We start from the raw sequence: 11695 nt of genomic DNA on the forward strand, positions 1-11695 counted from the left end.
AGTTGTATTGACTTGTGAAAGGGTGTGCGTGACAGCCTGAGGAAACCAGAGCCAACCCTCAAGATCAAGATTTCCCAGGGCCAGCAGAGGACTTAAAGCCCAAATTAAAGCCAGCTGCTGGAAACCAGAGCTCCCTGACGGGAAGGGGTAGTTCCACCTGGTTTTACCCCAAGTAGGACAGGAATCCAGGCCTTTGTCTGCATTAACCCTGCTAAAATGGTCAGTCCCTAGACTGTTCAGCTTGTCTGGAGCAAGGTCTGGAAATGAAAGCAGCTCTGAGGCGTCCCTTCTCTGCCCAGAAAACTCAAGGGTAGGAAGGGCCAGGACTCGAACCTGCCTACCCCCCCCACCCCCACCCCTGCCTTAAAGTAACAGTTAACTGGGCATCTGTTTTGTGAACTGGTAGGCGCCATGGGGTGAGGGTGGGGTACAAAATAAGATATATAGTTCCTGTCCTCAAGAACTCATAAAGCTTACAAACATAAATAACCCAAGCACACATATAATTAACGGACATCAGGCCACAGGACTAAGAGCTACAACAGAAGTCGAAATAAAGAGCTATAGGGCTGGTGGGCAAGGATAGGTTAGTGACAACCATAGGGATGGGGTTTCCTGAAGGTAGTGAGACTCAAGTTGGACTTTCAAAAAACGAGGAGGACCTCACCTAGCAGACATGAGCAAGGAAGACCACAATGATACTAATAATAACTACATTTTGGGGGAGCTGATGACGTGTCAAGGATGGCTCAGGGTTTTATAGATCTCTTAGTTATTTCATCTCCATAACAATATTATGAGGTAGGTATTATTTTCTCTATTTAATAGACAAGGAAACCAAGGCTCAAGGCCATGGACAGCAAAGCTTGATAGGAAATATGGGAAGAAGTAAAAGCAAAAGGTGTGTTTGGGGGGCTGGCCCGGTGGCGCAGCAGTTAAGTGTGCGCTCCGCTGCGGTGGCCCAGGGTTCGGATCCCAGGCGCACATCGACATACCGCTTGTCAAGCCATGCTGTGGCGGCGTCCCACGTAAAGTGGAGGAAGATGGGCACGGATGTTAGCCCAGGGCTAATCTTCCTCACCAAAAAAAAAAAAAAAGGTGTGTTTGGGGCAAATTACTAGAGTATTGAGTACACCTGGTCAGGTGGCAGAAAGGAAGAGACAAGGGCATAGGGGGAGGGAGTTGTAATGATCAAAAAGTACAGTAATCCTATGATAAGGGATTTTAAAGCCTCAAATGAATTTGGACCTCACCCTTTGGATAATGGATAACCTTTTGAGATTTCAGAGCAAAGGATTCTGCTCAGGGATGCATTTTAGGATAACTCAGATGTGTGGAGGAGAGCTTGATGAGGCAGAAACAAGAGGAAGGGAGATCTGTGAGGAGTCAGACAGTGAGGGGAACTTGAGTCAGGGCAGTGCGCAATGCAGAGGGATGAATCTTAAAACCTCTACACAGAGAAATTAAAATTGACTTGGGGGATGAAGAAGGTGGTGCCGCCCTTAGTGGGAACCACTGTCCCCTCACATGCTGAATCCCCCAACCTGCCTCACCAAGGCCAGGTCCTCCTGAGGGGCAAGGGGAAGGAGATTTCTGATCTTCCATGGAACAGAAGTCTCAGTCCCACTCTGGACTGTGGTTGTGCCAAACCTCTAAAACCAAAGCAGGGCAAAGTCTGCTCAGTGAGCAGAGAAGAAATGAAAATTATTCGCAATGCCCACATCAAGTGAGGAATCTCAGGATCAAAGAGTCACCTGTCCCAAGAAGAGACCATACCAGTTTGATGCTGTGACCTATCCCTCAAAGGTCAAGGAGAGTTTTACGTCATTTCCCAGCAGTCCGGCAAACCTGGTTTGGTCCAAACTTTGTCTGGGAACTCAGCCCCCCCAAGCCAGGGGCTTTGATTCCTGCTTTTGATTGCCACAGGGTTGGCAGTCTTCCCTCTGGCTCCCACTCTCAGGAAGCCGTCCACAGCTGCTGGCTACTTGTCACACCCTATCCGGGAGGTGGCAGCATTTCAGTGGTAAAGCAACAGATCCCCAGGCTGTGGCTAACAGCTTCAAAGTTTGTTGGAAATTATGTCATATATCCCAAAAAAGCTAACTCCATCCAGTTCCAGTGGAGAAGTAATGGGTAAAGACTTGGGTTACAAGGAGATAGTGGGGCTTCATACTTCCTATCTTAGATTGGGACAATTCCAGAGAAAAATTTATAGCAGGCACTCAACAAACATTTATTAAATGTACCAGACACTGTGCAAAACCCTTAGAAATTTCCTAAAGTGGACAAAAAGCCTTGTTTTAATGTTAAATACATACCCCTTACATTTTCTCTCCAGAATGCTGCTCACTGTGGCACTTAATTTACCTTTTCCCCCAGAAAATGAAACCATAACTGAGAAAAACTTTGTTCCCAATACCAAAGATAGGGAGATCAGCTGTCCAAGACTGGGGTCAGCCTACAGAATCCCTGCCTGCCACCTGGTCTTTAACCTCACTGCCGGTGCTCCTGACTCAGGTTTGTCTGGTGGGAGACTGCAGCTGGTCTTCAGCCCTCATTTCTTTTCTTTTTTTTTTTTTGTGAGGAAGACCAGCTCTGAACTAACATCTGATGCCAATCCTCCTCTTTTTTGCTGAGGAAGATTGGCCCTGGGCTAACATCCATGCCCATCTTCCTCTACTTCATACGGGATGCTGCCACAGCATGGCTTGACAAGTGGTGCATCAGTGCGCGCCCGGGATCCGAACCTGCGAACCCCAGGCCACTGAAGCGGAGTGCGTACCCTTAACCGCTGTGCCACTGGGCTGGCCCCTCCAGCCCTCTTTTCTGAGAGCCAGACCCCTATGTCCAACTGCTTTCTGAACATCTTCACTTAAATATCTCAAAAAGACATCAAGCTTGACTTGTCCAAAATGAAACTTAGGATCTCCTCTACCTCCACTCCGTCCTTCTCCAGTGTCCCCTTATCTCAATGAATAACATCATCCCCATTCAGCTGTACAAGCCAGCAATATAGGAATCACCCTCCATCCTTCCTTCCCCTTCACTCCCAGACAATCCGTCACTGTCTCAGCCATTCTACTTTTTAAAATATTGCTAGGACGCATTCACCTCTTTGCATCTTGATCTCCACTTAGTTCAGGCTGCCATAATCTTTCCCCAGGACTTCTGCAGCAGACTTGTAACTAATCTTCCTGCCCTCTTGCCCTCTTCCATCCTTCCTCCACACTGTAGCTTGAGTTTTCTTTTAAAAACCCAAATCTGATCACTTCATCATCACTAACACTCCAATGGCTTCCCATTGCTCTTTAAATATAGAGGCAGGGCCGGCCCCGTGGCTTAGTGGTTAAGTGCGCATGCTCCGCTACTGGTGGCCCAGGTTCGGATCTCGGGCGCACACCGACGCACCGCTTCTCCGGCCACGCTGAGGCCGTGTCCCACATACAGCAACTAGAAGGATGTGCAACTATGACACGCAACTATCTACTGGGGCTTTGGGGAAAAAAAAAGCAGGAGGATTGGCAATAGATGTTAGCTCAGAGCCAGTCTTCCTCAGCAAAAAGAGGAGGATTAGCATGGATGTTAGCTCAAGGCTGATCTTCCTCACAAAAAATAAATAAATAAATACATAAACAAACATAGGGCCGGCCCCGTGGCTTAGCGGTTAAGTGCGTGCGCTCCGATGCAGGCGGCCCAGGTTCGGATCCCGGGCGCGCACAGACGCACTGCTTCTCCGGCCATGCTGAGGCCGCGTCCCACATACAGCAACTAGAAGAATGTGCAACTATGACATACAACTATCTACTGGGGCTTTGGGGGGAAAATAAATAAATAAATAAAATTAAAATAAACAAACATAGAGGCAGATATGATACAGAACTCCTGGGGAGGCCAGGGACACCTTGCTTACAGTTAACCTATTGTATTCTTGCTGTAACAATACTGTTTGTAATGATTAATAACCTTATTTTTGTTTTTGTGAAAAGGAGACTTGATAAGGTAATCAAGGATTACCTTGATTGATTACCTTGATTACCTTGATTTCCAGTAGCCACAAAACTGCAACCCATATAGTTCAGGAGGGGATAATTAGCCTTTTGAATAGAACTTTTCAAATATCCATGAACTGGGACATACATTACCTCCTAAAGGTGTTGTAAGGAACATCTTGAGCCAGATGAGACCTTGAAGATGAATTAGCCTAGAGCAGGGGTTGGCCAACTATAATCTGTGAGCCAAATCCAGCCTGCCACACATTTTTATAAATAAATATTTACTGGAACACAACCATACTCATTTGTGTATTGTCTGTGCTGTTTGCACTCCAATGGCAGAGTAGTTCTAACAGAGATTGTATGGCTTGCAAAGCCTAAAATACCTGGCCCTTAACAGAAAAAGTCTGCCAACCATGCTCTAGAGGTTCTCCACTATTGGCTACACATTCAAATTACCTGGAGTGCTGTTAAAAGGGATCACTTCAGAGATTCTGATTAAATTAATCTGAGGGGGGATCCAAGCATTGGAACTAAAAACTTAAAACGTTTCCCTAGGTGATTCTCACGTGCAGCCACAGTTGAGAATCACTGATCTAATACAGTCTCCTCTCTCACAGATGAGGAGTCAGGCCCAGATGTTAGGATTTATCTCCTTTTTGTACTGAATAACAACTAACATCTACAAAGCCCCATGAAGCACACCCATCCTCACTATCTCATTTGATTCTTAGAACAAATCTGAGGTTCAAAGAGCAGGAAGCATTACTGTCCCTGCTTCACAGATGACAGAATTGAGGCTCATGGAATGTAAGTCCTGTCCCCAAAGTCTCCATTTGAGTAAAAGGAAGCTAAGACTCATGTGCAGGTCTCTTCAATCAAGTCCACCGACCACTGACGTTAATTGTACAAGTTACATATTAATATTTTATTTTGGTATTTGGAGTCTTATTTGTTTTCAGAGTTTCTAGACATGGTACGATACCATATGGATGGCAAATATTCTAAACCATCCCCAGAATATTTAGAAATCTGCCTTCCTGAAGCAGACTATGCTCTGTGGAGCCCCTAGGATACATCAGGGTCATTGTGAAGATGGCGTGAGGAGGACAGGATGCGTGCACACGTGTGTGGGTTTGTCTGTGTGTTATGCATAGATCCAATCTCTGTGCCCTCACTTTAACCAATGCAGGTATACTTTTACCTATTCAAGTATTAGGATCCCACATACAATTTTGTTTGAATAAGGAGTTTCATCTTTGAAGATACTGACCTAGCTCAGACCTTTGTCCACTGTTTTGATCCAAGATGGCATAGTCAATGCCCCCCAATTCCTGTCGCTTCTTACATCATCAACAAGTTCTGCCCTATTGGTCCAAATGAAGTCCAAAATAATAGTTTCTCATAATACCAATACTGGCACTGTATTTGGAGAAATGAAAGACATCACTTTTAGCAGACCAGACTTCCCACATCTGTCAGGGTAACTGAAGTTTCTCATCACTGCTCCTGCCTATCTCATGCATACTGTATAGTCCATATTAGGAAAGCACTATTCTCATCCACTTCCTAGCTGGGCCATAGCAGTCTTCCTGCCTGTTCATTATGTCTGCCTTCAGCCTAATCCACATGCTTTCTGCCTTGCTTCTACTCTTAGGCTTTCTTTTCCTACGGAAGTGAGGCATTAATGATGGGGGTCAGGGACGGCAGGGGATAAGACATCTTTTTGCATTTTTTCATGTTTCTAGAAAGGAAGGAACTTTTATTCCCCTCTCCATAGGGGTGAGAAGCCCCACACTGGGCAAAACACATCCAGCTTTTCATTCTATGACCTTACTGGAATGCTTCCACAGGAGGAGGAGTGACTAATCTGATTGGTCAGAATGCAGGATATTCAAAGGGCTGAGTTTTTATCAGGAATGGTGCCTGAGTGCAAGAGGTGTGCTATGGTCCCAAACTGTGTACTGATAAGTCAGGGTCTGTTCTCAAACCTGGCAGGAGGATTATAGAAGTTGGCGGGAGCAGGAAGCCCCTGCTATGCATCTATTTTTAGTTCCAAGAATGACAGGGACACCCAGGGTCACACCCATGGCATGACTTCATATTCAACAGTTATTTGAGCAGGTAATATCAGTGAATCCTAGAGCCTAACTGCCAGAAGCACCCTATTGCTCAGGAAAGGCATAGTCCCTGAAGCTTAATGAAAGACACTGTGGCCTTAAATAAACATAAGAGACATCATCACATGACATTCTCATTTTAATAGAGTCATGTCTCTCACTTTACTAATTCTCAAAATATATGGTTACTTTTTACATACATACACAAACACTTTCAAACATAAATACCAAATTCAGGAGAATCAGAAGGGCAGATAAATTTAAGAAGCCAAGAAGAGCATGGAAGAAAAGGCCAGTCACCAGATTTAGAAATGATCATCTGAACACCTTCTCTGGACATTCAACTTGATATATTATCCCAAATATCCCATGTCACATGGTCCACAAGGTCTTCATCTAGGATTCTGCAGCAATCAATAGCCATACTTGTCATTAAGATGGGTCCTGCCATCTCCACTTTGGCCTAGATCAGAGTATAAAAAAGAAAGAAAAAAAGACATTCACTTTTCTAAGGTCAGGAGGGAAAAGATATCCAGACGTCAGTGGGCCAAAAAGTAAAACAGATAAAGAGGTTTCTTCTATGATAGAAATTTACTTTTTGCATACAATTTCAAAATACAGTCCTCTTTTCACTTCTACCCTAACATCTATTAGCAGATAAAGAGCAAACATTTCTAGTAACTTAATTTCTATTAATTAGTAGTATATTAGAAAGCCAATCCATAGAAAAAGCAACCTGTGATGAGCACATGGGAAAAGAAGCATCTCATATATTGCCTGAAGGGTGTATGTATGAGCATAAACTGTACAATCTCTGTAGAATGCATCTTAAAAATCTTCATAGCCTTTGATGTAGCATGCTAGTTTTTATGAATTTTTTTCTACACATGCACCTCTACTCTTACAAAATTACATACATTAGAGGTTACTTACTGCAGAGTTGTTTGTATTGGCAAAAGACTAGAAACACAGCAAATATCCATTGAGGGAATTGGTTAAATAAAAATATATCCATACCATAAAAAAGAACTTTGCTGCTACAAAAAAAGAACAAGAAATCTATAAATTCAGCCTTAAATGACACATTATACCAGATGGACTTAACAGATATATACAAAACACTCCATCCAAAAGCAACAGAATACACACTCTTCTCAAGTGCACATGGAACATTCTCCAGGATAGATCATATGTTAGGCACAAAACAAGTTTTAATAAATTTAAGAAGACTGAAATCATATCAAAGATCTTTTATGACCACAATGGCATGAAACTAGAAATTAATTACAAGAAGAAAACTGGAAAATTCACTAATATTTGGAGATTAAACAACATGCTACTGAACAACCAACAGATCAAAATGGAAATTAAAAGAGAAATCAAAAAATACCTTGAGACAAATGAAAATGGAAAATACAACACAGAAAAACTTATGCAATGCAGCAAAAGCAGTTCTAAGTAAGAAGTTCACAGCGATAAACCCTACATCAAGAAACAAGAAAAATCTCAAGTAAACAACCTAACTTTACACTTCAAGGATTTAGAAAAAGAAGAACAAATGAAGCCCAAAATTAGATGAAGGAGGGAAATAAAGATCAGAGCAGAAATAAATGAAACAGAGACTAAAAAGACAATAGAAAAGATCAATGGAACTAAGAGTTAGTTCTTTGAAAAGATTAACAAAATTGACAAACCTTTAGCTAGACTCACCAAGAAAAAAAGACAGGACTCAAATAAATAAAATCAGAAATCAAAGAGGAGACATTACAACTGATACCACAGAAATACAAAGGATCATAAGAGGCTACTATGACAATTATACACCAACAAATTAGACAACCTAGAAGAAATGGATAAATTCCTAGAAACATACAACCTACCAAGACTAAATTATGAAGAAACAGAAAAGCTGAACAGACCGATTACTAGTAAGGAGATTGAATCAGCAATCAAACACCTCCCAACAAACAAAAATCCAGGACCAGATGGCTTCATTGATGAATTCTACCAGACATTCAAAGAAGAATTAAAACCAATCCTTCTCAAACTCTTCCAAAAGACAGAAGAGGAGGGAACACTTCCTAACTCATTTTACGAGGCTAGCATTACCCTGATACCAAAACCAGACAAGGATGCCACATGAGAAGAAAATTACAGGCCAATATCCCTGATGAACATAAATACAAAAATCCTCAACAAAATATTAGCAAACTGAATTCCACAATACATTAAAGGATCATACACTATGATAAAGTGGGATTTATTCCAGGGATGCAAGGATGGTACAATAACCACAAATCAATGTGATACAACACAGTAACAAAATCATATAATCATCTCAATAGATGCAGAAAAAGCATTTGACAAACTTCAACATCCATTTATGATAAGAACTCTGAACAAACTGCATATAAAGGGAACCTACCTCAACATAATGAAGGCCATATATGACAAGTCCACAGCTAACATCATACTCGATGGTAAAAACCTGAAAGCTTTTCCTCTAAGATCAGGAACAAAACAATGATGCCCGCTCTTGTCACTTTTATTCAACACAGTACTGAAAGTCCTAGCCAGAGCTATTAGGCAAGAAAAAGAAATAAAAGGCATCCAAATTGGAAAGGAAGAATAAAATTGTCACTATTTGCAGATGACATGATATTACATATAGAAAACCCTAAAGACTCCACCAAACAACTGTTAGAAGTAATAAATGAATTCAGTAAAGTTGCAGGATACAAAATCATATACAAAAATCTATTGTTTCTATACACTAACAAAAAACTATCAGAAAGAGAAATTAAGAAAGCAATCCCATTTACAACTACATCAAAAACAACAAAATACCTAGGAATAAATTTAACTAAAGAGGTAAAATATCTGTACACTGAAAACTATAAGACATTAATGAAAGAAATTTAAGAAGACACAAATAAACAGATTTTTATTTGTTTTATTTGTTATTCCATCCCATACTCATGGACTGGAAGAATTAACATTGTTAACACGTCCCTACTACCCAGATTCAATGCAATCCCTATCAAAATTCCAATGGCATTTTTCACAGAAATAGAACAAACAATCCTAAAACTTGTATGGAACCACAAAAGACCCCACATAGCCAAAGCAATCTGGAGAAAGAACAAAGCTGGAGGCATCATGCTCCCTGATTTCAAACTATATCACAAAGCTATAGTAATCAAAATAGTATGGTATTGGCATAAAAACAGACATGTAGATCAATGGAACAGAATAGAGAACCCAGGGCCGGCTCCGTGGCTTAGCGGTTAAGTGTGCGCGCTCTGATGCTGGCGGCCCGGGTTCGGATCCCGGGAGCGCCCCGAGGCACCACTTCTCCGTCCAACGTGAGGCCGAGTCCCACGTACAGCAACTAGAAGGATGTGAACCTATGACATACAACTATCTGCTGGGGTTTTGGGGGGAAAAAAACTGAATAAATAAAATCTTTAAAAAAAAAAAAAAAAAAAAAAAAAAAAAATAGAGAACCCAGAAATAAACCTACACATATATGGTCAATTTACTTACAACAAAGGAGCCAAGAATATACAATGGGAAAAGAACAGTCTCTTCAACAAATAGTGTTTGGAAAACTGGACAGCCACATGCAAAAGAATGAAACTGGACCACTATCTTACTCCATACACAAAAATTAACTCAAAATGCATTAAAGATTTGAATGTAAGACCTGAAACAATAAAACTCCTAGAGAAAAACATAGGTGGTAAGCTCCTTGACATCAGTCTTGGTGGTAAGTTTTTGTATTTAACACCAAAAGCAAAGGCAACAAAAGTAAAATAAACAAGTGGGAATACATCAAACTAAAAAGCTTCTGCACAGCAAAGGAAACCATCAACAAAATGAAAAGGGAATCTACTGAATGGCAGAAAATATTTTCAAATCATATATCTGTTAATGGGCTAATATCCAAAATATATAAAGAAGTCATACAACTCAATAGCAAAAAAAAACAAACAATCCAATTAAAAGATGGGCAGAGGATCTGAAAAGACATTTTTCCAATACATATGGCCAAGAGGTACATGAAAAGATGCTCAACATCACTAATCATCAGGGAAATACAAATCAAAACTACAATGAGATATCACCTCACACCTTTTAGAATGGCTATTGCCAAAAAGACAAGAAATAAGTGTTGGTGAGGATGTGGAGGAAAGGGAACCCTTGTGCACTGTTGATGGGAATGTAAACTGGTACAACCACTATGGAAAACAGTATGGAGGTTCCCCAAAAAATTAAAAATAGGGGGCCAGCCTAGTGGTGTAGTGGTTAAGTTCATGTGCTCTGCTTCGGCAACCTGGGGCTCGCAGGCTCAGATCCTGGACGTGGACTTACGCACTGCTTATCAAGCCATGCTGTGGCAGGCATCCCACATATAAAGTAGAGGAGGATGGGCATGGATGTTAGCCCAGGGCGTCTTCCTCAGCAAAAAGAGGAGGACTGGCAACAGAAGTTAGCTCAGGGCTAATCTCCCTCACCAAAAAAAAAAAAAAAAATTTAAAAGTAGAATTACCATATGATCTAGCAATTCCACTTCTGGGCATTTTTCTGAAGAAAACAAAAACAGTAATTCAAAAAGATAATATGCACCCCCATGTTCACTGTAGCACTATTTACAATAGCTAAGACATTGGAAACAACCTAAGTGTCCACCAATGGATGAATGGATAAATAAAATTTGGTATATATATATATACAATGGAATATTATTCAGCCACAAAAAAGAATGAAACCTTGCCATTTGAGACAACATGGATGGACCTTGAGGGCATTATGCTAAGTGAAATAAGTCAGACAGGGAAAGACAAATACTGCATGGTATCACTTATATGTGCAATCTAAAGCAAACAAACAAAAATCCAAGCTCACAGATAGAGGGAACAGACTGGTGGTTGCCAGAGGCAGGGGGTCAGGGGTGGGAGAAATGGGTGAAGGGGGTCAGAAAGGACAAATTTTCAGTTATAAAACATATAAGTCATGGGGATATAATGTACAGCATAGTGACTATAGTTAATAATACTGTATTGCGTATTTTAAAGTTGCTAAGAGAGTAAATCTTAAAAGTTCTCATCATACACACAAAAAATTTTCTAACTATGTATGGTGACAGATACTAACTAGACTTATTGTGATCGTTTCGCAATATACACAAATATGGAATCATTTCATTGTACACCTGAAAACTAATATGTCAATTACACCAAAATTTAAAAAGGTAATTAAAAAAAATCTATAAATAGTTATGAAAGGATCTCCATATATAGTGTGAAGTGCAAAATAGCAAGGTGCAGAATATGCTTCCATTTGTGTAAAAAAAAGTGGTGAAATATTACATATTTTATTGCCTACATAGGAATTTTATATAATATATGTAAAAATTCATAAGAAACCGATATTTGGTTGTCTTTAGAGGAAGAAAAATTGGGTAGCTGACACACAGCCAGAAGATATTTTCTGTCACTTTAAAGAAAATTTAAAATACAGTAGTTCTCCTTTATCTGCAGTTTCACTTCCCACAGTTTCAGTTACCTGTGGTCAACTGTG

The 11695-nt window shown here is 40.6% G+C and overlaps 1 protein-coding gene across 3 annotated transcripts in view; it reads right to left on the minus strand.

Moving 5' to 3' along the window:
• Positions 1-6233: 6233 nt before the first annotated feature.
• The window catches only part of SLC4A1AP (solute carrier family 4 member 1 adaptor protein), a 29906-nt gene continuing 24444 nt past the window's right edge, over positions 6234-11695 (minus strand). For all 3 annotated transcript variants that reach the window (XM_014781514.2, XM_087436981.1, XM_004418200.3), the window contains exon 14: positions 6234-6575. In XM_014781514.2, the coding sequence (XP_014637000.1) occupies positions 6526-6575 (50 nt within the window). In that variant the 3' untranslated portion in view covers positions 6234-6525. The remainder of the gene's footprint in view (positions 6576-11695) is intronic.

This window comes from Ceratotherium simum, chromosome 11 (genome assembly GCF_057802395.1).
Source record: "Ceratotherium simum simum isolate JZ-2026a chromosome 11, ASM5780239v1, whole genome shotgun sequence".
In the NCBI taxonomy this organism is placed as follows: domain Eukaryota; kingdom Metazoa; phylum Chordata; class Mammalia; order Perissodactyla; family Rhinocerotidae; genus Ceratotherium; species Ceratotherium simum.